The sequence below is a fragment of the Rhopilema esculentum genome, chromosome 13 (assembly GCF_057945365.1).
Source record: "Rhopilema esculentum isolate cy_ngs chromosome 13, ASM5794536v1, whole genome shotgun sequence".
Taxonomy (NCBI): domain Eukaryota; kingdom Metazoa; phylum Cnidaria; class Scyphozoa; order Rhizostomeae; family Rhizostomatidae; genus Rhopilema; species Rhopilema esculentum.
Genome location: NC_142827.1, coordinates 5,603,383 through 5,631,372, shown reverse-complemented (window position 1 = coordinate 5,631,372; position 27,990 = coordinate 5,603,383). Strand labels below are relative to the sequence as shown.

The window sequence follows — 27,990 nt, the reverse complement described above, 5'->3', positions numbered from 1 at the left end:
GATACAAAAGTGTTTACATAATCCTTTCATTGAAAGATGACCATTTAATTTACATTGCATTTTTAAACTATCGGAACTACACAACACTAACGACATACAACAGTAGGGATGTAAGTGTTTACAAGTAAGAGTCAGAGATCTTTTATGCTTAGTCAACTTAACTTGGTAAAGAAACCATCAAGGATCAACGAGACAAATATATTGTTTAAGGTATTGTTGCATGTCGTTACTCTAGTCTGATCCTTTAAAATAAAAAGCTTAAGTGTTGTGTTCGTGCAAAAAAATCAAAAGAATAAATATTCAACCGATTACGAGTCAAACTGTAGCTGTGAAAACGATTTTTTCTATGCAGAAAGTAAAATCTTAATAAAAAGAGATATCCAAACAAAAGAAAAATTTAATCAGCAAAAATTATGTTGATCCGTAGAGACCAAGGTCATCAATAAAACTTTGCTTTAAAACGAGAACAAAGTCAGCTAAATCTCTTTTTACATTTACATTAAGCATTAAAGACAATATTAACAACAAGGGGCATATTGGGCAAACCCAGTAGAGTTTCAATTAATTGTGAGATCACCTTCCTCTTTATCCTAAAAAATTAAGGGGTAGGAAGGGACAGGTATTGAATATGACTTGGACCTATTTTTGATCAAGAAATGTATGTCGTTGCTGATTGGCTGATCAGGGGTGGACAAATATTGTGGGGGACAAGCCTATTGTTTTGATATGATGATGTCACATTTTATCTTCTTTTAGGACTAAAGACCATTTTCCTCCAAAATATTTGGGGGAAGACCGCCCCCAGGTGTCCACCACTGGCCATACCTGCAAATAAAGCTGAAAAAAAGTGCTATGGGTACAGCTATAGCAAAAGACCCATCATTCTAATAAATGCGTGAATCATCATTTATTTTGCAAAGTTTCATGGTTGCCAACAACATCGTTCGTACAAAAATGGCGCACATTGTCGTCTTTACTTACAACAGTTATAACTTATCACAAACGACAAACGATTTAATCATAAAAAAGTTGGCAACAAGCACTGTACTACCCAGCGGTACAAAATTATGACATGTAAATTCATGCTTTGGCAGATTAACTTAGCAGGGAAACTAGAGAACCAAAGGTACAACTTTAAAGTTACCAACTCTTTTCAACAGGACAACGTATTATCTAATAAATTTACAGAACCCTTTGGCATTGTTCCTATGTTCCAAGGAAGCAAATAGATTTAAAACAACCAACGATGCGATGTTTTCAAAAAAAATTTCAGTTGATGAAGCATACATGACTGTTTTTCCAGATTGATTAGAATTTTGTTTGTATTTTCATGCCCAACCAGGTACCAGGTCCAACGGTTATAAATAGTCCTTTACAGCAAAACAAAAACAAATGCAGACATCAGAAGGGTGACCATGAATATTGAGGGTTGAATAGCTCCAGTGCCGTCTACAAAGGTAAAAAGAACGTGTAAGATTTTGTCAACATGCTGTCACTAATGAGCTGTTAGATTGACAGAAAAACATCAAGTCATTAAATTACGCAACAAGGGGAAGAAAGGTGTTCTATCATCATCATCATCATCATCATCATCATCGTCATTATCATCAATTAAATTGACTAAAGTACAATTTAATACTTAAATAAGCCCTTTACATCTAAATGACAAATTCGAGCTTTTACAGAAAAAAGAAAAATTAATTAAATAACAGCAACAACAAGTAACAGTACGAACATGATTAAGCGACAAATATTAAATTTTATGTAAATTCAGCCAAAACAAACAAGGAAAGAGAAGCAACAACTACAACAAATAACTTAGTCTGCTTTGCAGGACCTGAATTTTTTTTGTACCTAAAAATTTCCCTTATAAGCCTTGCAATATTGGCCCAGAGTCTTTTAGTGTTGTCTGTTTTTGTCATCAATCTTTGATATTTTAGTATAGACGGGTATTTAACAACATAGCTAGGAATGTAATCAATTCTTATATGCGAAAAAGTAACATATTCAATGCTAGAGTGGCATATAAGTGATATGTAGGAAAAGTTCTGAAAGCATAAAGAAAACTTCAAACAAGTTGCTTTCATTACGCAATTTTCAACAAGCCGTTTTAAATACCTAAGCATCGAAACGTGAAATACTTAATATATCAAATGATATTTGTCAGTAATCACTTAGAGCTTCAAAGATACATTTAGATACAAAATTAGAAGAAACCGTTTGAGACATGAAGGCAAAAACACTTACTACATTCCCCATTAATGCATTTTTCTGGACAAGCCACAGCTATTGTTGTATTCAGTCCATAAATGTCTGCTTTACAATGATTGATTGTTGCTCCTTTGCATTCCCGTGTCTTGTTGAAGGTTCTTCCTTGGCCTAGGCCCTGGCAGCATGTTTCTTTGCAGTTGTCTAACCAACCTCCAAAATCTGTAGTTTTGAAGAAACCAGTAAATAAGGGAATGATTTAAAAGTTTGGCGGCTTGCCAACCAAGCAGATAATACAATTTAGCAAACGTTCCATAGAGCAAATCCCAGCAAAAAAAATTTTTCCTTTTCAAACGTCAGACTGACTTTGAATTTTATTCAGGAGGTGCAGATTGTAATCAAATATAGAAGGCTCTTTTTGAAAGGGTGATACTCCTGGCACTTTAGGAAGAAAGAGTCAAAATATTTTCAGTTCAATTCAATTTTTATCAGAGAATCTTAATTGATTTTGAAAACAGTACAGTTTTCCCTGTTAAGTGGGACTCAAGCGAATGTCCAAGTTAAAGACATTGAGTCATGGTAAAATGGATATGGTATATCTAAAGTACCCAATTCTGCCGTGTCATGATTTTAGTGCTGCGATGCTATTGGCTGATCTGGAACTGATCACACGAACACGCCTCGTACTGATTAACAAAACAGTTTCCATAAGTTCTCACGGGACCAATGTCACATGAAACTGCAGCGATCACGCCGAAACCAAACGACCCCCTAAAGAGAAAGCCTACTTACCATGACCCAATGTTTTTAAGAAAATCTCCTGGTAAGTGATAAGAAAGTCCCACTTTTCGAGAGTATACGGTACAGAGTTTTTGGAGCTTGTAGCCAAACATTTCAAGCAATCAAACTACAATCATAATTGTTCCTTAGCTGAAATGTTAGCAAACACTTTATGAAGATACCTGGTATATTTACAGCCTAAAAAGTACTAATAGCATAAAATATTTACAGTAACTCTTCAGACTCCCCTTTGCGGGGATTTATCCTACTATATAATCGCGGCCACCAAATAATCTGTGGAGTAAATTGTTGGTTTTTACAATTACCTGTTCACTTTGTGCTATAATATTGTAAAACATTTGTTTCAATAAAATTAAACCAAAAAAGACCCTGTTGAATTTGGTTGAGATTTCAACCAGAAATACTATCCACAATAAACCAGAAACAAAGGCTAATTGTACTGAATGCACCTTGATAAAAAATAAAACTTTACATCAAAAAATTTGGCAGCACTAGTTATACCTTGTGGTTAAGCAATTCAAATTATTATTTCAATGAAACCAACAATACACATAAGACAGTACAACATCAAATGAATGAAGATAACTTACTAATTGTTGGAGTTACAATCAGTGTAGCGCTCGTAGCAGTAGGAGTTATGGAACTTGTTGTTCCTCCACCTACAAAAGAATCAAAATATTATTTTTTTGTTAGGCTTACACAAATTATTACAGTATAGGCCAATGAGGTTATTTAACGACTTTGGTCTTTTGGCATCTTTCCATTTCTTTTCCTAAGATTAGTCACATTCGTACCAAACTTCCCTAAAACCAAATTCTATTATTGGGCAAAAATCACTTAAGTCACACGAAAAACAGCTTCCTAACATGATTTTGTATTTCCTTTCTAGGGAAAAGAGTATGGTTGAGTTAAACGTTAAACATTGATGTTCTTTGACGTTAGGCTTTAATTGTTAGATCAAAACAAAAAAACGTTGAGTGTGAAATGTTTAAAAGAAAAGAAAAGGGCACTGAAAAAGACTCCATCAGTTCAACTCTCGACAAAAATTTTAGTAGCTTATCGCGACAATGGCGGCACCAGCCACGACGCTTTTGGGGGGGGAAGGGGTGAGAAGCAAAAAAATTTAGGCCACGCCCTCTTTAGAACCAGAAACACCCTTTTATTAAAAATGGAAAGCCAATTTTACCAGAAGGAAACGCCCATGACTAACTTTTGGCTACGTAAAGGCAGTTTGAAAATCATAAGATTACATAAAAAAGTACGTTGTCCAAATATTGCCCCCCCCCCCTCCCCCGTGGCACTGCTACTGGATCCCGAGGCTAGTAGTAAAATGATTGCGAAAAAGAGGCAAGTATGCCCGGCTTATGGTGTAAACAGCAATGATAATCTATTCATTTAAAGAATACATAGGCATGAAAACAGTTCTTACCTACTGAAGATACTCCCCCGCCGGACCCTGCAGTTGACAATGGCGCTAGAAGAGAATATCAAAATCATATAAAAACATGCAAAGCAAAGGCAAAGTCTACGCCAAGCATGATTTTTCCCGAATGAAGGTTCAGCTATTTATTCACTGCCAAACTCTTTGCCTTTGAACAACGATACCTGGACAAGAAATGTTTTGTCACCCAACGTAACCTTTACAATTCCTCCCCTTAGATTCCATTTAATGTTTCCTCGTGCTTCCTTCTAATTCCTTTTCAATTCCTCAATCAACCTACTCCCCCCATTACCCTTTGCTTTAGACTTATTCAATTTACTTTAAACCTTTCCTGTCTAGATGACACGATTTTGGTACAAATCAAAGCATAAGCTTGATTACTTGGAACAGTCTCTTCTAAATATATTACTCGTAATCAAACAAACAATACATTGGTTACAATGCCTGCATCAATGGGGAGCATTCACCTGTAGCTGTGGCACTTTGACTTGGGACAACGCCGCCGCCGCCACCAGGGGTAGACATCACGGTACTAGTTGTTGTTGCCATAGTGCTCGTTGTAGGAGTTACAACTCCAGTTTCCATCGTCGACGTCGTCGCAGCACTGTCGCCTGACGAGGTTGCAAAAACTGTGGCTGAATCATCGACCGAGGCCGATGGATCCAAAATATTGCTCGAAATATTGGCCGTCGCGAAGCCCCAGAAACAAAGTGATACGAGGACGAATGTTGCCTGCACTGCCATGATGTTTTTCTACAAAGGGCATAGTTTTAGATATATTGGAAGGAAAACAGGAGTCAATGCACCATAGCACAAAGCAAAGCTCAGATTCAAATAGACTGATGGTGACTCGCTTAATTTCTGTCGCTGAAAAATATTCAGCTGGTTAAAACGCACTGTAGGCATTAGGGTGAAAATAGATGAAACGGAGATTGCCATGGAAATTGTGAAATCAAAACAAAAGCTTGGTTTTGCATAAATTATTGACGATGTGGATGTTATGAATGTTGAAAGAAGATTTTTTTAATATAGAAGAAAAAATGAATTACGAGAGCTTGACAGGTGGCATTACTTTCGTTTGAAGCAAAATTAAATATTAATAAGATAGAGGCCTATTCCAAAAGAAATTTCATATAAATTATTTAGTTGGCTCTTTATTCAATGAGCTTCGATTTAAACCTGTGACCCCAGTTCAAGTTTCTATCAAAGAGAAGCTAGAGAGTGAATTTAAAGTTGAAAAATAAAGATTCCCAGGACTGCTAGTACGTGTATGTGCTAGAAAAACAATGCCAGGATCAAGGGAAGAATAAGGAACACCAGTTTTTCACCAGTAGAATATGGGAGCCGAGAAAATTAATTCTAGTAGTAATAAACTTTCACAGTAGCTTTCACAGAAGACAAATATACATTGGTTAGCCAAATGGGGTCTAGGCAGTGATAAACCCTTCTTTTGCAAGTTTCATATTCCAGCACCCTCTTTTGCCAGCTCAGTTAGGCAGCAAAATCCACAATACCACTGGTAAGAATATTTTTGTGTAACCAAAACAATGGATCCACTAGTTTCATCCCAACATTTTTTGCTAGCGAGCAACCAAAAAGTTTTCCGCTTACCATGATCAAGGATTACAGAAGTATTTTATGATATGGTGAAATCGTTATTTAAAATGAAAAAGAAAAACAATTCAACCGACAGGTTGCGAGAAACATAAATTGGTTCTTTTACAACAGGTTTTCAACAACAATACTTCTATGCAGCCATGAATGGATGCCAACAAAAAAGTAATAAGAAAGAAACCAGTGATTTATTGATTCTTGGTAGGAAGAAACTTTTTGTAACGAGTATGCGAAAATACAGTAATCTGGGATTAAAAAGACAATACTCAATTCCACTGTACTACGCTTGAACAATTTCCTTCTGCTCCAAGACAAAAGTAACAAAAAGTTATTATGTGGAGAAAGTAACTTTTAACTGAATGGAAAACCGCAACCCCTTTGAATACTCTTAAGTCGATTGTGTTGCCTTAAAACCGTAGACTAACGCTTAACAACAAGCCCTGAGACAACTAAAAAACAACTTCGATACAAAAAACTTTCCACTTTGCCACAGCTGTAAATTCCGTGCACCTCGAATGAGATCGCATCAGTTTCACGCTTATAAAGAATCTCGCTTCTAATGTTAAAATCAAATCTCCGTCCTATCATCAGATATAGAGCGATTATTGGTTACCAAGCAAACAAAGACCCATAGCAACAACAACGGGTTTAGGGTAGTCTAAGTCCTTTCTTCAGATATGGATTTTTTCCTCAAATTTCATCGCCTCATGCGAGAATCAAGGGTTACGATGCTAGAAGAATTCAAGAAAGTATTGGTAAAATGATTAGCTTTCCTTTTGGGCCTCATGGACCTCATGGAACATCATAGCGAGAAATGATGTTCCAATTCTCTTTCCTTATCTGGAAAGTCTCAAGATCACTGGTGACAAAAAGTCAGAGAAACATGAAGAAACACACAATGTCCGGGTAAACATTTCTAGCAGACACAAAAGGCAGATTAATCTAGTTGCAACAACACAGTCACAGGATTTGACTGAAATTGAAACAGGAGTATGAAGAAGATGTAGGTTATGAACTTCCATTGAAATACAACTATAAACGCAACACTGTACATTGAAAAGGCTTTTAAGAAAGTAAGATGGGATAGAATGGAATCATCAAAAAGTTCTTGGTTTCATTAAGCTGGAAGCATTAGAAAATGAGACGATGTAGCACGAATATTTCCGTCAAATGTAACTAAAACAAACATTTGCTAAAGCATAGATGTTAATACATGGCTAGCAGCCCTTTTGGTGATGTTAAAGATTGTAGTTTCTTCTACTTTACGACTTAATACGATTTACGACCTTAAAAGGCTAGTTCGCTTCAACTTAGAGAGCTTTATCGAACGCTTATCATTATAATTTTAGTGGAGAAACATGCTTTAGAGGCATACTTACAGGTTCAAACCGAGTATGTGATAACTCTATGAAAATAAGCCAAGTGACTGTCTTCAACTCTTGAAGGTCTCTAGGTTACATAAACCGTGCAATACTTTATCAACCTTCTACGTTGTCATGACAGAGTGACAAAACAAACTGGTTGACCTATACAAAACTAAGTTTTTTACTCGTTGCGGTAAGGCGTTAGATTGACAGCGGCCTTATCCCCACACAATCACATAAGCCCTTGGTGCAGAAACGCCAAACTTCAGCCGATTGGCGGAGGGACGCCGACACAGTTGACCTCAGTAAGCAGGCAGGTAAGAACCAAATATGCAAAGCCCAAAGTATTTGATGGATAAGGAAGAGAAATTGTTCGAAGGTGATTATTTAAGAAACTGGAAATAAAGAAAAATGCATATTTTTGGTCAAAAAGATAACAATCTTGTAATACCCGGGGCAATGGCCCGCCCCACCCCTTCCATAACAGAATTCCATAACACATCAAAAGAAAACCATTTCCCCGCTTGCAGTTGTTGTTGAGACAAATTTCTTAAGAGTTCCCTTACTTGTTTGCTGACACTACACCCCTGGGAACAAGCCGTATTTGGTGGTAAATGAGGCAACGCACAAATTTCTTAAACCTTATTTATGATCAGGGGCGTAGCTAGCGGGAGGGGGTATGGGGGAGAGGGTGTAGCACCCCCAAATACTTCATAAATTCTTCTCCATCTATGTCTTCATCGGTAAATTTCTCTTTTGATGGCCCTCCACCCCCCTCTCCCAGTCTGGAATTAAAGCGAAACCACTGTTATGGTGGATGTCAGTGGATGTCTAGCCTGCGAATTTTGAGTCTGCACGCAGGCTAAGGATGTGGGGAAGAATGGTGAAGAGTGTATTTTGAGAGCTAGAACTCTTCGAGGAACGTCATGCAATGATTTCAAGAAATACAGAGAAATATTTAGGGAACAGGAAATATTATTTGAACATCACTACACGAGGTGGAAAGTTCTCCAGAATTAGATAATGTTTATTACTCTGCCACTTTGCCCCCAAAACAGTATATAGTCTAGTGATTGCCTTTGTTCTGATTATGATCTATCGTTTGGTTAATGTGATCATTTATTAACATTCAGTCATGTTATGACACGAAAATTAGTTAGATCTAGTCGGAACTTGTGTGAATAAAGGACTTTCTGTATGTTCGAATAAACCTAGGTCACGTGTATCTGCGACCAAGGGTACGATACACGTTCGCAAAGGCAAGAAGCCGTAAGTGTGTATAGCAACAGAAATGCTATTAACAAAACACCGGTGACTAAGCAAATGCATTGTGACATTCTTATAGGCAGCCAGCCTTGTGTCAACACCCACGGCATGGCAAAAGACATTGCCTCAAAAGTAGATCAAACAACACTTTTAAAAAAAGATGGCAAATCCCATATGTTTTCTAGAAAGCACGGGTTCTGGCAACATACATCGTGTGAATTCTTCAGAGTAGTCTTTGAGGCCAGTGAAAATTCGTTTTGGTAGAGCACCGGATTTAATAGAATTTACATCAAAATATGTCACCCGTCCACAAACTTTAAATAACTTTCATGAATGTTGTGAAACGATCAAGTGCAAAACTTCATTAATTTTTAAGGATTTACTAAAAACTGAATAGGCTGGCGCTCTACAATTCTGCCGCTAATGTTTTATAAATAATGAATAGCACTGCGTCGTAAATAACATAGCAAATCAAAATTCAATTAAACTCTGATCGGAGAACAATCGCGTAGAAGCAGTTAACGTGAGAATGATTCTGATTGGCACGTTTGAAATATCACGTGGCGGAAATGCAGAAATAAAAGGAAGGTGATGTCGGATAAGTTCATGCATGACGTGGCGTCAATCACTTATACATTGCATTCAATGAAATGATTCCTGGAGAAAAGTCACTGAATCTGAACACTTCGTGAAAGGGACCACGGAAGGCTGGACAGAGTGAACTTTTGCAAAATTCACTTAAGTAGTACAATATGTCATCGTTCCGGAGGAGACAAAAATGAGAACACACCTCTTAGAGAATATGTGATGTCTTGGAGAATAAGACAGGCATCGCAGTTTGAAAGTAAGAAGACGTTAAGCCAACCACTTGGAATTGTTCACCTTAGCTCTTTAACGAGAGTTCTTGGCCTTGGATCGTTAGTCAGGATCAGGGAATCAGGTTTTTTGGAAAAATTCTGTACTTTATATCGATTCGTGGTACACGAACACAATTTCTTCACTGACATCTGAGTCGTGCAACTCCTTCTTGTGCCGGAAAAAGTTTTGAAGTCTGCACCACAGCCTACCAGCCTACAGGATTGTTGCTCCCCAAAGTTGCCATTTTATTGTTATGTTTGTAAGCAATTTTTATAACATAAATAGCAAAAAATTTATAACATAAATAGAGTTGTCAAGTAATGACGTCAAAAAAATCAATTTTGAAATTTTTTTCAATAACCTGAAAGAGTATCATGAAATACATCTAAATCTGCATGAGCACAAGCTCTGGCCCCATCAAACCTCTGTAATTTGATCTTAGTTCATAACTTCATACGAGATGAGCCACAAAATGACAGTAATCTGTTAGCAAACTCCATATCTTCTATTGGCCATAGTTCACCCGATTTTTGACAAATTTGACGTTTTTGCATAAATTTCTAAAAACAGTTTTTTGTGACGTCACACTTGAGAATTCTATTGGCAAATAGGAAATGGCTGAATTTTATCGGGCAAATACAAAAAGTAAAAGATTGAAAATTGACTTACGCGTGACTACTTGACTTGAAGGTGTTACAGGAACTAAAGCTTCAGTTGATTCAAAAAGAGCGACAGAGCTTGATTCGGACGTGGTAGGAGCAACCGCAGCTCTTGTTGATGTGGAAGCTGCAGCAGCGGTGGATGTGGAAGCTACAGCAGCGGTAGATGTGGTAGCTGCAGCAGCGGTAGATGTGGTAGCTGCAGCAGCAGTAGATGTGGTAGCTGCAGCAGCGGTAGATGTGGTAGCTGCAGCAGCGGTAGATGTTGTTGCTGCAGCAGCGGTAGATGTGGTAGCTGCAGCAGCGGTAGATGTTGTTGCTGCAGCAGCGGTAGATGTGGTAGCTGCAGCAGCGGTAGATGTGGTAGCTGCAGCAGCGGTAGATGTTGTTACTGCAGCAGCGGTAGATGTGGTAGCTGCAGCAGCGGTAGATGTTGTTGCTGCAGCAGCGGTAGATGTGGTAGCTGCAGCAGCGGTAGATGTTGTTGCTGCAGCAGCGGTAGATGTGGTAGCTGCAGCAGCGGTAGATGTTGTTACTGCAGCAGCGGTAGATGTGGTTACTGCAGCAGCGGTAGATGTGGTAGCTGCAGCAGCGGTAGACGTTGTTGCTGCAGCAGCGGTAGATGTGGTAGCTGCAGCAGCGGTAGATGTTGTTGCTGCAGCAGCGGTAGATGTGGAAGCTTCCATAGCGACAGATGTGGAAGCTTCCATAGCGACAGATGTGGAAGCTTCCATAGCGACAGATGTGGAAGCTTCCATAGCGATAGATGTGGAAGCTTCAATAGCGACGGATGAGCTCTGGGCATGTGAAAGCTCAAAAAAGCATAATATGAGGACTATGTATTGCAATGGTGATGCCATGTTGAATCTTGTGTTTACCTGAAAAAAGAAAATTATTTCAACATTGAGTTCTGTGAGAGAAAGGTAAATTTGTCAAACGAAAGTTGATTGACTTATGATATGATATATATGATAAGAATAAAAATCTTTTTTTAACAAAAAAAAAATCCCTTCAGCATTTAATGAAAAACGTATACAATCTTATAAAACAAACAAATAAAAATGATTTTAAAGGCAATGTTAATTTGCCGCCATGAACTCAAAAAGCTGGTCATGAACCATTCTTTCCAAGATCTTCGAGAAAATCGAAATGACTGATATAGGCCTATACTTTTTAACATCTTTCTTAGCACCTGGATTAAAAATAGGAATAATTTTCCAAATATCTTGGAAGACTTCATCCATAAGCGATGGATTAAAAATCATTATCAGAGGTTTTAATACCAGATCGTCTACAATTCCAAAGATAGTTGTGAAGACCTTATCTGGGCCAGCTGCTCTTCCATTCTTTAGCTTTATAATAGCATTCGGTTGCTCGTTCGAGGAAATTAGGTTTATGTTATCCATGTTATGCTTTGATGTAAATGTAACATAATGCCATAAGATATGTTAAGAGACGGATTTTGGAGTTAAGGATAATGGGATTACATAATGATTGGGTACCACTGCCTTCAGGTGCCTAGAAACTGAAGGGAAACGCCCATTCTTAAAATTTAATTTCAATCAATAAGAAAAAGACGATAATACGATAAAAAAAGTAAAATCTTGACACCTCAAAATCTGACTACCAAAAATCCTTTTTACCAAAGTAGCAAAATTCACCAAATGACATTAAACAACTAAGGGAGGGTGATTTGCACCCGTTAAAAACTGATAGTCTTTAGTTTTCAGAAATGAATTATCGTGTTCTTAACAAAAGCCGATAAAATTGATGAATTTTTTCCTTTCGGTTATATACTGAAAAAGTCGAACACCCCAAACAAAACTGAAGGGATGTCTTTACATTGCTGTAAAATGGCATCGCATAAATACCATAGCGCAAGATTGATTGTATTTCCCGAGCAGCGTGGATATTGGAGGAATTTGAAAACGAGAAAATGTTTTCAATACAGGTAAAGTTATAGGTTTGTGAAGGTAAGAAAAGTCGTTATGTTATGCTATTAAGACGAAGATTTTTGTCTTCTGTCTTTCAGAGTTAGAAATCTGCCGTCTGCGGATTACTCGAAGACAGGAGTTTTCGTCTTTCAAAAAGAAAAGTCTGCCGTGAGTGCCGGGCTTAACGTCAGACAAATCTTCCTGGCGAATCAGACGAATTGTTTGAAAGGGATATTTCTTTCGTTTTCGTTTTTTCGCTATTTGTTTACGACCAAACCTGCGGCCAGAAGAGTTGTATTTGTTTCACGGTCAGGCTTATGTTCCATTGTTAAAATAGAGTAGATCATATCAAAAATGTTGACAGGCACCGCAGAGCGTTGAGAAAAGTGGGGGTTCTAAAAAAGGGGGGGGCTAAAACCGTATGAAAAGAGGCTTTGCTGGTAGTTTATTACTTAATATTTGAAAATGGCTTTGAAAAAAGCAAACATTTGAGCAAACTAAAGCTTTTTGTCTGACGCTCTTTAGAGTATAAAACGTCATAGAACATAGATCAAAACACTGAGATAGGAAATGTATATACCCAGTTGTGGATCGAAATAGGCCAATCGAAACGCGAGCACATGACTGTAGATGTTGACCAATCAGTCCTAAGGTGAAAACGAACTCCTTTTGTCTACACAATAGCGGCTTTTTTGTGCTTATGTAGATAGATTCCAAAACTGCTAGATGGAACGACGATCGGGCTTTACAAATAATCCGAAACATGTGGCCGTTATAGTTTTTGAGCAATGTTTACGGTATAAAGATTTGTACCACCAAAAGATTGTTTACTTAATGTTTGGCATTTTTTGCGAAAAATGGGGGGGGGGTTAACGCCCCCTCAACCCCCCTGCTCCGCGGTGCCTGGGTTGAACTGTCAGTCAAAAACAGAAGAAAATTGAATACTGTTGTTCACTTAGTGTAAATCATGGGCCTGTTTTATAGACCAGCTAGGCAAAATTGGAGATTTTTCCACCACACAACAGGCAATACCTCACGGCACATTAGTATGCCTCGGCATAGTGGTTCAAACATGCTGGTCTAAAGCCAAAAGACATAGTAACCTAATTGCTTTAAAAGGCTATGCCTTTGTCGACAAAAGAAAATTTGTAGTCCACTTTCATGGAATAACTAAAGTGAAGTGTCAAAGGTATTCCTGAAGACTCGTTAAGAACACTTAAATGATGTCTGTCATTCTTGCAAGTGCTGTTAACAAAACCCAAGGAAATTGTTGACATTTTTTACTAGGAACTTTCCATAAGAAACCGACACCTCACACCTGAGACAACAAAATCAAAATCACAGCTCTGATGACCGCTCAAAAAAGATTATTTCAATGTGGGATAGAAATGATTATTCTGGATGTTAGGTAACTAAGGTTCCAGACGTTAGGCAGCAAAGACAAAGAACTCCTTGGGACTTGTGTCTCTTTGTGATTTGTTTATCTTTTATTTTCTGTCGCGTACATCTGTTTGTTCTCTGTATGTTACAAATTGGTGTTAATTAGCTGTTTATTAGCTATTATTGCGTAAACGAACATTAAAAATATGAATGAAAAAATATCTTTCATTTTGAAAAGTAGTTCTTCAGCAAGTGGTTATTAAAAACCTCTAAAAAACCTACATAGCATTAGAAAAACCAAGCTCTAACACACTTTTTAATAAGAATATAGTCTATTAAACTTTAAGGCTAAAAAATCTTTGAAATTTTAGGATAATTTAAGAATATTGCACGGTTCAAGATTATCAAGAATTAAATTTTTTGTTAACCTTAAATTTTGCTAACGTTAACAAAACGCTTGCTAGATACAAAGTAAATTTTGCAGATGATACAGAGAATTACATTGGAGTTGATAAAACAGACGTTGATAAATAGACGTTCAGATTGTGAATTTGATATCAAATCTCATACTTTCATTAAATATTCATTTTTGTTCTGCTCTATCCTTGTGTTTGTTTTTTTGATGACGTAAGGTATCAACAAAGATTCGACCTTTTTCTCTAATCTTCAGGTGAGTTTAGAATTTGTTTTGCTTAAGAATTATTTAAGAATAATCTTAGGATCAAAAAAGTTAATAATATTGAGGCTCAGCAAAATGTTAGGTATCCTTTTAAAAAAGTGTATATATTCTAGAATCAGCTTCTTACAGAAAAATGAGCGCATATTTCTAGTTCTTCAATTTAAAACAATGTTGACAGGGCGAAGTTTAATAACGAATCTAAAGTTAATCCTTCAATTTATTTCGGTTTCAAAAGATGCACCTGTGGTTAGATTTTCTGATTTTTGAGATTTTAGCAATAAATTTATCGCTTAAGTATTTACAGGAAATCTAGGCCTAGCCCGATTGTTGTAATTAGTATTCGCGTAGACTTCAGTTCAAGATCGACCTCATGTCATACTTTGTGTTTAAGGGGCCAGCCCTGATAAAAGGTGTAAAAACAGCCAAATTTCATATACAAAAAAACAGTATTTTTTACACACTGCTCAAGTTTTGTGGGGGAAGACGAGACTTTGAAAATGTGTATTGGTGGAACGTGCGCAGCAAACTTCCGGATTGCCAGCGTTTTGAAGGGAAAGTTTGTGAAAGTCTCGCTTCAGAACTTCTGTCAAGTCTCGCTTCCACTTTTCAAAAACATCTTGCCGTGTTGTTGCGCTTAAGCAAGACAATCTACATAAACTGAGAAGCATACTGATAGGCTATACTATTAGTGTTTAGTGTCATCATCGATTAAGCAAACTAGTTGATGAATATAAATTTTGGCTTTGAAAGAAGAAATTTGTGGGTACTTTCGCTGTCGTACGCCCAAAGACGCAATGAATTTGAAGTTGTCGTAGCAATGAATTTAAAGACATAAGACGGTTAAAAAGCCAATTGAGACACACAATTGGTTTGAAAATAGCTCAATTGTTGAAACTTCCTAGGACACTACTCGCATAGAATTAGGAGTATTCAAACAATCCTACACACTTTTTTATAAAGATATATTCTACAAGAATATTGAGGCTCAAAATCGTTAAAATTTAAGAACAATTTTAGAATAATTCCAGGCTCAAACTTCATTCAGACTTAAATTTATATTTATTTCAGTCTAATTTTTTATTAATAATAAGGCTCGGCAAGATATTAAGTATACTTATAAAAAATTAGTATTCAATGTTGCTGTGGGGTTAATTAAACACTCAATAGCTTCTTAAAATGTTCTGTTTTTTTGCAAAGAGAACAGCACAGAAGATATGAGAAGAAGTAATCACTTTCAAATTCTCATAGCCGATGCTTGTTGGCTGATACTTTCAGGTTGTCCAGACCAGTGGCGTGGTGGCTCAAAATTGGCAAGGTAGTACCAGCCTTTTTCGGCGCCCTGTGAAGTTAAGCCTATGATACAGCTCTAGAGGTTTTACCAAAGCCTGGTTACCATTGTTGGTGAGAAGAAAAATTTTGAAAGTGTAACATTAAAGGGAATGCCGTAAAACAGCATCTAAAATTAATTAAACATCGGTTGAGATTGAAGAAAGCTCCCAGGCAGTATTCATAAACTTTCTTTAATCGTTATGCCATAATTTCTAGATAGTACCATGGGTTTAATGAAGGGCGCCGCCATGTTTAGCACCAAGAAAATTATTACAAGTATGACGTTCTTGAAACTCCAAAAACTCATTCAAGATATTTACAACAAAGATTTAGAAGTCAAGGAGTTCCCGGGAAATGTTCATAAATTGTTCTTTATCATTATGCAAAAAATCTAAAGAATATTAAAAGGTTTAGCGAAAGCGGCGGTTGCTCATGGTTGATTTAAGAAAATATTAATAAGCTTTTTTTTATCATTATGTGTACCATAGTTTTATCTGTTCTGCATTTGAAAAGACCGCAACATGAAGACAGTAAAGGTATTGCAAAATTTTAGGAAAATGTTACAACGAAGAGAAATCTACTGAAAATACATGACAAAGCATCTTAGTGAAGTTCAAGTATTATTCTCCAAAATATGATCGCTAAAATATCCTATAATATTAATGTTTCGTTTCCAACCTCCGTGAAGTCAAGCCGTTCAGTAGATTGCTTACGGATGTTTGGTAAAAAATAGTGCACTGCCAAGGGATGCTGGGATGCCATCCCTACCCTAGGTTCCAGAGCATCATGGGTTTTGAACGGGTTGCAAAGAAGGCGTATTGGCGCAGGAGTGCGGAGGAAGAAAGAAAGAGACAAAAGAAAAGTCTTCATATCGAAGAAATATGCGCCTTTTCAGAGATGTTTGTGCATAATCTGAACGTCGCATCAATTGCGCATACAAGCAGGTAAACTTCTACTAAGGAAACCTACCCTCTACCATAGTATTATTTCAAGGACTACAATATTGATTGACTCAGATTATACATACGCCTTAGACACATTCCTATTGTCTTTCTAGTTTGTTTTCCTCTAATGTAGACTGGACACCTAAGTTTATATCCGTCTTGAATCTATAAAAGCATTTGCTGCTAGAGGCCTGGGCAGAATCGACAGCCAATAGGAGTCAGTCAACAGATTTCAGTCTTGCATGAGATTGCCTCTGCATTACGTCATTCTCTGTTACAAAAGACGCAAACTTTTTTCGTGAATCATTGGAGGTGAAATCCATTTCAAGGCCTGACTAATTCCATTCAAGCAAGATATAAAGAGCACAAACGAGAAAAAAAGAATTAGCATTGTTTTTAAAATATTTTCGGATACAGCCTTCATAATATCACAACAAATAGGTCTTTTTGTTCAAGGACAAAGAAAAAGAATTCACTTTACGATTTTGGAATGTCATGCTTCACGGCAGTTCTATTTGCGTGGCAGCTACGTGATAGCCATAGAGATAGAGCACGGTAGGCATATTTCTATAAGCCATTCTCTCAGGACAACGAGTAGGCATTCAGGCGTATGAAGAGTATCCGTTTTGATAACAACAAAGAGACGATACCATGGGAACTGCTTGTTGTGGTAACTGTTGCCCCCTCAAACAAACCCCCACTCAAAGAGGAACCCTAAAGTGCAATACTTCCTCAAGCAAAGTCGGAAAAATCATTGAAAAATGAAAAATGAATGGATATATGAATCATAAATGATTAGCAAAGAAATCCGTTTTTGGACTATCGAAAAATGCATCATAATACTCCTAAATGAAAGTCTAAAAACAATGTATCACCACAACAGCAGCTTTTCGAGTCACCGTTTTATGCATTTGTTTCAGCAAAATGATTTACTTTTCGTTGCAAAAAATCGCAAAATAATTTCCATTTTTTAAACTGTTCGGTGGAACTGCCTAATTGTTTTACATAGAAACACCTGGTTTAATATCAACTACTTATCCTTGGTGAATAGCAAAAACCAATGAGATCAGCAGAAAACGTTATCACTGATTCCCATCCTGACCTTTGGTCAATGGAGATCCACGCAGCAAAAATTAATAGCCGAAGCGCATTAAAAAGCGACCAATTTTGATGCGCTTATTAATAAAATATGACTACTCTCAGCAGAAGCGCGCCACTGATTGCGAAAAAGCGATAAGAAATGGTGCGTTTCGTTGCTTTAAGATCAAATTCGAGTATTTCGCGTTTTCAAACATCGCCGATTTATGATTCCAGGTCACAAATTTAAGGACCTGCTAGAGAACAACTTTTGAGTTGGAAGCCAAAACTTGCGAATGTCAAGATCTTTTGGAAAAATTCTGCTCTAAAATGTCTTCTAAAAGAAAACAATAAATCCTGCTATGAATGTTGATCACAAATTAGCTAAATAAAAGTTTTTATAGTTCTCTTAGCAAAAATTCAACCACATCATCAACGTCTTGAAGATGGTAGCATGTGTCAAGATAAAACGACAATCTATATAGACGTAGCTAAATCCTTCGGTAAACATTCGCAATGTATCTCCGTATAACATCACACTGCAAGAACATCGCATAGGTGCGTAAAATATCCGTTAATGTCAATACGGAAAAGAAGCTCACTTACTTTTGCTGTGAAAATTGAAGATCAATTGATATTCGGCAGACTCACTTCTTGTGTGCTACTAGAGTGTTCCTTTTAGTGAGAGAGCGAAAACCAGATGCCTTAACAATTGCTATGACAACAAAACAATATGTTCAAAAAGTGCGCACATTTCACAATCTCAATTATCATGGATGACAGCTTAAATATCAAAAGGCATTGTTTTTTCCGTCTCCCTTGAGCATTTTGTATGTTCGTTGTTTCCAAGTAACGGCAGATGTTACCTAATTCAAGACAGAGGAATTGACAGCCAATTAACCAAAACAATAAACATAAACAGATATTAAGCTCCTTCGAGGCTTTTTTGACGTAGTTGATTTGGAGAGCAACGCTGTATTTATTTGTAAATATTACTTCGATACTAAGCAAAAAGGTTACGTTTTTCTTTTACATTGACTTTAATGGCCTTTCACATTACATTACCTATAAAATTAATTACAAATGGCGCATTAGATGACGTCATATGCGACATAGTGTTGCCTGAGTGTGTAAATAAAGAAGTTTTTTCAATATTTACGCCAACATAGTTAAATGTTTACGTAAATTTGTCGTTTTATGTTGTAAGTATGATATTCATATGAATTGAATCCTTTAAATTAAGACGTCAACCAGAAATGCTGACTGACTTCCTTCGATAGCAATCCTTACTTGCAATTTTCATGGCAAGAGTGCTCCTTACAATTCCATTGGTTTATCCGCCAACTCTTATCAAATTAGCATCAACACTTACTTCAACATTTAACTATCATCCAATTTGATGATTACATGTGTTCAATCAATAATTACATAACGAAGCCAGAACATGTTTAAAACTTTATCAACGTAGAGAAAGGAAAGACTTCTTCTGTAGCTCGACATTTGCTCGCGGTCGTAGGAATGATGCTCATGTACTATACCCATCTTCATGCTTCTTTGAAAGGAAAATGTTCCACAATGACCTTCATGATCTGGTTTTCTTACTTTTTGTACCCACTACATTTTTTCATTTAGAAAGCGTATCTATCATCAAATATAGTTTACTAGCACCAAGATAAAATAAGAGAACGGGTGCAAAAGCTTGAAACAGTATTCTGTTGGCACAATTTGTAATTAACGTCTGCCTTGAAGTTCAATTGTTTACAATCATACTTGTAAACCTATAAATACCTATAAAATATTTGCCTAGGAATACCTACTTTGATTAGTTCACGCGTGAAGTTGCTGGGGCTTCTATACAGAATTCTAAAGCTAAAAAAATCTGAGCAATACACATTTTTTATAAGAACACGAGCAGCAAAATTGGTCAAAAATAAAGGACAGATTAAGAACAAGCTGAGACCGAGCTGCTGTAAAATGCAATTTTAAACAACATTTTATCTAAAAAAAAGATGACTTGCGAGGGTTCTCTAACGGTGATCATTCAAACGTGTCGGCAAAGAAAGCTTGTCTCATTCAATTTGTCGGCAAATGAGGCTGGGACACGTCTCTAGAGCGAAAAAGCTAGCACCCGCACTGCTTACACCCAATTAGATTAAGAACAAATCAAGAACAATCCAGCCTCAGATTTTCGAAAAAATTAAGAACAGTCAGCTTTAACCTAAATTTACTGGTTCTTATAAAAAAAGTGTAAAGCGATTTGTAGCCTCTAGTTTATCAGTAAAAAGTTCTGAATCAATGTTATTATGTTTTGCCAGGCAAGTTCCTGCTTAATTTCTTAAGGCTTCATCTTTTTGCTGCTTTCACTTAAAGAATAACTATATTTTGTTGCATGCAAAGTGGTTTAATAACTTACAACAATGGCATTAGCCTAGTGAATCCTAACCACTAATTTTTTTAATTTTGATTTTTACGGTATGAGGTATCCTGTTAAGTGAAGCCAGTTAAGTATAAACCAGTTTATGACTTAATTTGGCCTGCAGTCTGTGAGAAATTTTTCTGCAATATTAGTGAAATTCCTTCTCTAAATACCGATTAAACATAAATTGTTTAAGATAGAGGCAACCATTTTGGTCGAGAAGACCACAATAGACAACTAATATGCTTTAGTAGACTAATAATATCGTTACATTGCAGAACACAGCAACGTATCAAAACAATCAGAGCTCGTTGATATGCCTAAAGCAAAAGCCTTCTTTCTGAAATGCCTTGACAAATACATTTTTTGGATAACGTTATAAATCGTTTCTAAGGCTACTTAACAACAGTTTGATGTGAAATTTATGTAGCACGCCTTACTAGCTGATGAAGTCTGCTTTGTTTTGTTAACACGAGGGAAAGTTTTGACAAAAGAAACATTACTGTTCTTGAAAAAATCCAGCCTACGTAAGACTTTCAGGTTTTCGCAATATTTCTCTTTTCCACAATAACATGACTGTTTATTAACTGTCTATTAAAGAGAAATGCTGTGTATTAACAACAACGTATTTGCCGTCTATTGTCGGGCGCATATTAGAGACCACCACTAATGTTTCTGAAGACCATATTTCTGAACCTAAAAAACCTGTTCTTGACCCGGTGATTTGGCTTATAGCGGTAATGGCGGCCCTTCCATTCACCGCTCTGAACTTTTCTATAGAGAAAATTTACAATTAAAACCCCTGTTATCTCCTCGTTCTATCAATGACATGTTTGTCACAAAGCCTGATAAAGGGTGTCAATTGATTAGACTACATTCAAAAATGAAGAAAAGTCTCATTGACAAGGAAAAATTTGAAAATTTTTTGTGATATCCAAACACACATTTTTTGTGATAAAACGGCCAAACTAAAGCGAAAACTTCAACTGCTGAACTTAAAGATGTCGACTACTGAAATTTATGATAGGGTTAGGACATTAAGATTCATAATGACTATCTCGGCGTGTGATCCCTAAAATACACAGGCCAAACGCCTCACTAAGGCCAGTCTTGTAATTTATTGGCTCAGCACAACACGAATTTGCTAAGTCATTTTCTGGAGTTTTGGACCCTGTTCTTAAATAATATTGAAAACATTGCGTCATGGATTCTTTTACATTTGGTGTGTTTTGACAGTCTTTCAATGAACGTTTCCTTCTACTAGGCAATCGCTTAAATGTGTCGATGCTTTGTACTTGAGCGATATCGGTAGCCCTCCATTCCCAGATTAGGTTTTCAGTGATCTGTTGAAAACTGCGACACGTGCAGTCAAATTCAGTTTTAACAAAAAACTATACCAATAAAAGAACGGTATAGCCATGGCTGGTCCTTTGGGACCGGTTTTCGGAGAAAATATTTTTTGATTTCATGAACATGAGATAATTGGATCTACAACTACAAAAAGCCAGGTGTCACTTTTGATTTTTGGATGACAGGTATAAAATATTCATTGTCAGCTTTGTCTGTCGTATCAATGCTCAGCAATCAAGTAAATTAAAAAAAATGGAGACAGACATTGGTGTTCCACAAGTTTTGTGTCTTGTCCCTCTTCTTTTTCTCGATCTCGAGTACATCAGTGGCTTCCGACAAGCAACTCGTTTTCATCCTTCATTTCATTCAATTACAAGCATATAGGCCACGGTGGCCTTCATCTCATATAATGAGCAAAACTACTAACATTCTGTTCCCATTCTGTTACAAACGGCCCCACGGTTACGGCCGGAGGAAGGTTGTAGAAACAAAAGACACTGAGGGATGGTGACCAAAAATTTAGAAACTTGAGGAAGTTGAAGAAATCTTCCTGCCTTTTGATTTTCAAAATGCAGTCAAACTGATGGAATACAAACTACAAATTTTTAAAATATTTCAAAAAGACAGAGTTGCAAGGAGAGGAAATCAAGACTTGTTGAGTACCCAATTTTCTTGACGACGGCCATTTTGAACACATTAAAAATGAAGAGGGTGTTTATGATTTTCTTGACCAGAAGGTAGACAACTTTTCTGGACTCTGCAACAAGATCCAATAACAAAAAATTGGAAAATGTAAAATGAAACTTATTATTATAAAACTGCAAAGTATCTGAAATACCAGCTTGTGCTATTAATCCAAATCTAACAATTTGATTCAGCTGAATGAAGCTGTTAACATTAACACTGATCTATGAAAATTGGACACACGATCGCCTTGAATGTTGTGACAATTCATTCTTTGCCTATTTCATACTGTTTCAACTTACTCTTTACAACTTCTAAACACATCTTAAAACGACACTGAACTAGAAAAAGGGATTTGTTAGGACCTTGGATAAGGAGGGTTAGGATATTAAAGAATGGAAGAATTTAAAATTGACATATGGCAAGAAGTAACACAATTAAAACCCACATATCTTTAGTTTTCTTTTCGCCTTCTCGGCCTTTTCAACAAATTCTTCAATAATAAACTTAAAATTCCAGCACATAACCTAAAGCCAATACTTCTCATCACAATCTCCGACCTCTGCATTCTTTTTTCCTTTCGACACCTAATAATAACCATCATCTATTTCTATTCTCTCGCTCGTTCTTAAATCCAAACCTCAAGCTTCCAACATTTATAGCTGTTCCCTCCTTCACACTTAATTGTCTTTCTTATGAGAATACGGTGTCAATGAAGGTTGGAAATGTTTGTAACTTTATAACAGCATAGTCAATAAAAAAAACTCTGGTATCGAAGTCCTTTGTTTTATCCTTTTGTTTCGCGCGCTAACTTGAAGCCAGCCTATTCGTAGGTCACATGATCAAAACAAGTGCACAAACAAATTTTGATATGGCCGGTGCTGATGTTTAAGTGCGCAGACACACCTTAAACTCAAACTCAAAACCCAAATTATTCTTCACAGTATCAGCAGGTTAATCACATTATACTGAAATATAAGAACGAAAAATATTGGGTATTAAAGTGTGAGGATGGCTCAGTTGTTGGAGGTGCTGACTACTGACCCAAGGGTCCGTGGTTCGAGTCTCTGGCATGAGCACCAGCTCGCTGCAATTGCAGGCAAAGGAATCATGGGGTGTGGTCACATCAAGAGGAAGGACCAGGACCAGAACTACTTTCGGGTGCTAGGTATAAACAAATACAAATACAATAATGAGAAAACCTTTCAAAGATGATATATCGTAGATTTGTTGGCTAAAGGATACATGGAAAAAACTCAAAGAGAGCTATCGAGGCAATCAAGAGTTTATCTTGAGGCCATGTATCATATTGAAAGGTTTAGATTTAGAAGCTATTAATATTTTGATTGAATACTTAACAGAAAGAAATGACTAAAATTTGAAGTGAAAATCAGAACCAAAACAATAACAAGAGGAAATAATACTAATACAGAAGTAACGAAATAAAGTAATAAAGTAATGTAAGTGATGACTTTTGCTCTGATGAAGCCCCGTATGCCGGGGCGAAATATTAATTAGCCTTCACTGATTTACGTGTATTTATTTATTCTCGGCGTATTGCGGTGTTTCTTATTTGCTACATTTGTATCGACTTTTCGCCGCAAGAACTCCTTGGAGCCCGTCGAGCAGCCTGCTAGCTACAGTGACCTTTTCTTCATTCACACATAATAAAGTAATACCAACTGATAGCAAATCTACTCCTTTTGTTGACACCACAGGCTCTAGCGTGCCAGCTTTTGACACGCAATCAGCATTTACAATATCAGCTGGCGGTGTACCCAGCGAATAGCTAAGATTTTATATTTTTGTCGAAAATAACTAGAGGAACTGTTAAACGACGAGATCTTTCCCGACGTTGATGGTGTAGTTTCAGAGACTAACTCTGGTGAACTCAGTTGCGCAAGTTGCATAAAGCACTACAACAAGAAAAGTAGCTGTTTCTTCAAGAAAAGTGAAGAAGAAACAAAACATCGGTGTTGTCAGTCCGCTTATGATGTGTTTATTGTGAAGACGGAACCATCTGCAGTTTGGGACAGTTTCATACCTTCGTAACTGACGCTCGCGGAAGTTTTTGACGGCAGTTTTTTCATAAATTTATTAAGATTCAGTTTTTTAAAAGGAATTAGGTTATCTTTAAGCACATTTTACACGTTTATTTTTTGTGGGTAGTGGTAAAAACTTCCAAAATAGGCCTAAATCTAGCTGCGAGACACGTTTGTTGTATTGTATTGCATTGTAGATTATTTAATTTTAGTTTTTACAATAGTGAATATACACTAATTAAGACTAACATGAAGCAATTTCAAGGATTGCATAAGACAGTTCATTTACTGCAAAGTGAGCAAGCGCACTTGTTTTCAAGGAACCAAGTTTTGATCAAATTCTTAAATTGTCTAGCATTTTGTGCTGTCTTTATTGATTTCGGGAGTGAATTCCATTTGTTGTCATATTCTTGAATAATGATTGGCTAATGGGGTATGGAGAATTTCAGTCGCTCAGCCAATCAAAAATTTGGAACCTATATGCTATCAGTAGCAAAGATAAGGTTCAATCTTTTTTTCAATTTGAAAACAAAGTAATACGGTTTAAATGAGCAAGACATTTCTAAAAAGCTTTCAAAAAGAGTTAACGAAGTAACACCCAGTAAACTAAGTAACAACAGGTATAATTTCATTGGAACTTGCTGAGTACTTGGCAAATGCAAACACCATTTGTTTGGCAAACACCGGGAAATTTTGATGAGAAACAGGGCATTTTTGAGAGACACTTGGACTATTATCTTTGCTGTTACGCAGCAACAAAGTGAGGCCAGTGTTAAACGATACTGCTCTCACTTTAGTTTCGATCATTTATTCATTTGTGTGTGCCAAAACGCATTGTGACGACAATTTCAAGTCATTTGGCATGCAAGGTCATCTTTTCTTTGAGTTTTTTGGCAGTTCAGTTTTATTTCAGTAGACAGTTCAGTTGTAGTTTTTGAACACAGTTCAATTGTATTTTTTTGGCAGACGACCAACGAGAAAGCTAAAATCTCGAGCTTCATGTAGCCCTGACCGAAATAACCAACGATCATTTCGTCCTCGTCAGTGCAACTTAGATATCTTTACATTTAGATATCTGATTCTAGTACATGGAAGATATGCTGGCAATGGCATCTTTAACTGTGCTTCCTATGACTGATTGTTGCCTGGGCCTTAATATAAACGTGTGTTATTTTGTTTTGTAAAAACTGAATTGCCAAAAAAGGAAGCTAAACAACAAAATAACATAACTGAAGTGTCAAAAAGTACAACTGAATGGTGTGAAAAAAGAGACCTGAAGTGAGCCTTCTAGGCCATCGTAGCGCATACAACTCTAGCAGTCAAATAACTTAGCAGGATCAAGATTTCAGTCTGTACCATAGGAGGCTTGCCTTGCTATGACGTAAGGAAGAAACATCGAAATAACAACGAAAAATTTCGGTTTTTCTGATAACTCACCCAATCTAATAAATCCGTAATAAGTTCTCCTTAAAAGGTATCTTTTGGATTGCACTCTACTCTTGGTATTAATAGACGGTTTGAACGTTCTGATAGCCGGGGGACCACTTCTCCATACCCTATGGGCTTCAATCAACCTAACTAGAGTCCTCATTCCTTTGACGTGGTGCCCAATCCTATTAAATTAAGAAAGCCACCACACTCTTTGTAATATCAATGTTATTTTGCATTCTTTAAAAAATTAATGCAGAGGAAGGCAAATAAGCAGTGACACGAGACGGAAAACCAAAAAAAGTTACAGAAGATAAATAAAAACGATCTTAATAGGAAAGTCAGAACAATTTTCATAAAAGCAGTAATGAATGCAAGTAGACCCAAATATTCTTCACAACTTAAGCGCAGTTGATTTCAGCTTGTTGTTAATTGCTCTCGGCTGCAAAGACTGAGATCAGGATGAAAACAAAGGCTGAACTGTTGAAGAATGTTTCCATAACATGGACCATAAGTAACAAAATTCTTTGTTGCTTGAAAAAAGCCATCGATTTCCTTTCATTCGGTTGACATGAATTTCTTAGAAATCTATATTTTTTTAGAAATATTTATTCCAAGAAGCTTTGAAGTTATCAAGTGCAGTTAAAAGTGGAGGTTATCAAGCATCTTCTGTTTTGACAAAAATGGATTTGATTATCATCGAATTAAAATGTGTGATCCCAATTTCATGCAAAGTCCCTGCGATCAATATCAAGAGAATCAATATCGTATCCGACATTCTTTAAGGATCTTCTTTACACGACACCAGGACCAGATCAGATCCATACGTATCCGGAAAGTTTTGGATCCGATCTAGCCCACTGTATGAAACTCTGCTGAACCCTGTTACCTACTGAAAAGCCAGTCTGCATTTTACTATGAAGATGAATAGTTCTATCGAACGGGTTCTGTTGCTTAAACAATCACAAAAGTTTACAACTATGTGTTCAACGATGTTTTGTTAAATGCTTAAAACAAGTTTGTCGGCAGCAAAGATACTGACTAGATAAGGAATTGATGATGCATAATTGTACATAATGTGGCCACACGGTAGTGCATATCACATTTTAAAATTACGCTCTAGCAACGGACATGCAGGCATCTACATACAAGTTATCTACTTGAGCAATAAAGCTTTGGAGACGGAGCATTACCAGTTGCTGCTGATATACACGCTTTTTACAAGAAACGTAGCTCGAGGCCTAGTTCTTGAAGTTCCTTTTTTGCACCTCTTTTAACCAAATTGTAACACTAGAAGTTCCTTAATAGCCCTTGCGCAACCGGCACGCTTTGCGACTATAATTCAAAGACCGGCCTAATATCATACTGCATGAAAATACAAAACACAGTCAACTTCTCAAGACAACTGCCGCTAAGCATGCCGTTTGCGCAAGACCCTTTAATTTAACTGCACATTTGGTGCCATGAAAATTGCACACAGAACATTGAACTTTTGTATTATTGTCACTAGATTCTTAAATGTAGCTAGAAAACAAGGGGAAAACTAAAGAAAAACTAGAAAGAAGTTTGACACATGAAAAAGTGGAAGTTCAATCAAGAAGAAAAATGAAACATTCAAAAAACAGTGAACCACTCGATAGCTTCCTTTGTAACACACAATTTATGTGATTTTTAACTCAAAATGAATGGAACCAGCTTCCTAATTCTTGATTGTTTGCAAAAATAGAAATATTACTTAGTACGTTCCTGAGGGACTTTGTCTTTAGTGCTGACGGTTCTTCAACTTTTTCTGACTGCTACCTGTAAGTTACTTATTGATTGGTTCCTAATGAAAAAGCATGTATTTTGGAATCGTTTACCCTATTCTGTGCTATAGCCTTCGTAACTCGCACAGCATTGTTGCTGATCTCGATATTGTCTATACTAGAGAAATGTCACATCATATCTTTATGAATGTAAACATGACGACAAAAACAAAGGCGGCATTTGCAATGACTAGACAATGGTTGTTTTGAAACTTTTGAACGCTGAGCATAAGAAAGAATGAATTAGAAATGCAGTATCGTCAACTTTAAACTAGACGATCCAAAATGATTGGTTAACGTATGTTGTAAATACGCCTTGTTATACAAATGTAAAATATTTTCAGTCAAAGCTTTGGCCGTTTGAAGAATGAAATATTTAGCTTATCCTGCAAGAAAGGAGCTGTCTCCTAAACGAGTACTGCCCAAAACTTCAAACAGCTTTGAAATTCTAAATAAATAATCATACTTTGAAATTATTCAAAGGAACTCACATATAGCGTCTTTGCAGATCTCCGGTTGCAATTTTCTTAATACTTAGCAACTTTGCGCATCGATGGTAATGACGGATCAAAATCTTTTTTCCGATATGATTTTCTTTAACAACGCTGTTTAAACTCTGTTCTTCAACGACCAGAGGGTGTATTGAATCACTGACCTTTGATGACCGATTCGCGATCGAAAGCTTTTGCGAAAAAATTGGCTACGTCTAAA

General features: G+C 36.7%; 1 protein-coding gene across 2 annotated transcripts; it reads right to left on the bottom strand.

The window, feature by feature from the left end:
• Window positions 1-12: 12 nt before the first annotated feature.
• LOC148958612 (uncharacterized) lies at window positions 13-27,990 on the bottom strand. Of its 2 annotated transcripts, none has more exons than XM_089112291.1 (6): window positions 27,771-27,990; window positions 10,222-11,089; window positions 4,439-4,483; window positions 3,600-3,668; window positions 2,248-2,430; window positions 13-1,449 (listed from the first exon to the last, which is right to left on the bottom strand). In XM_089112291.1, the coding sequence occupies exons 2-6, from the start codon at window positions 11,069-11,071 to the stop codon at window positions 1,373-1,375; spliced, it is 1,224 nt and encodes a 407-aa protein (XP_088968417.1). In that variant the 5' UTR covers window positions 11,072-11,089; window positions 27,771-27,990; the 3' UTR covers window positions 13-1,372. The 2 variants fall into 2 exon arrangements, with proteins under 2 accessions (XP_088968417.1, XP_088968416.1); XM_089112290.1 differs by lacking the exon at window positions 27,771-27,990 and adding an exon at window positions 18,161-18,314.

What these genes read in the sequence shown, in the direction of transcription:
- LOC148958612 (XM_089112291.1), bottom strand. Translation starts at nt 11,071, where the DNA reads ATGGCATCACCATTGCAATACATAGTCCTCATATTATGCTTTTTTGAG. An exon ending in CGGGGGAGTATCTTCAGTAG is followed by an intron (nt 3,669 to 4,438) that starts GTAAGAACTGTT and finishes ATTCTTTTGTAG; the next exon opens with GTGGAGGAACAACAAGTTCC. An exon ending in GATTGTAACTCCAACAATTA is followed by an intron (nt 2,431 to 3,599) that starts GTAAGTTATCTT and finishes TCAAAACTACAG; the next exon opens with ATTTTGGAGGTTGGTTAGAC.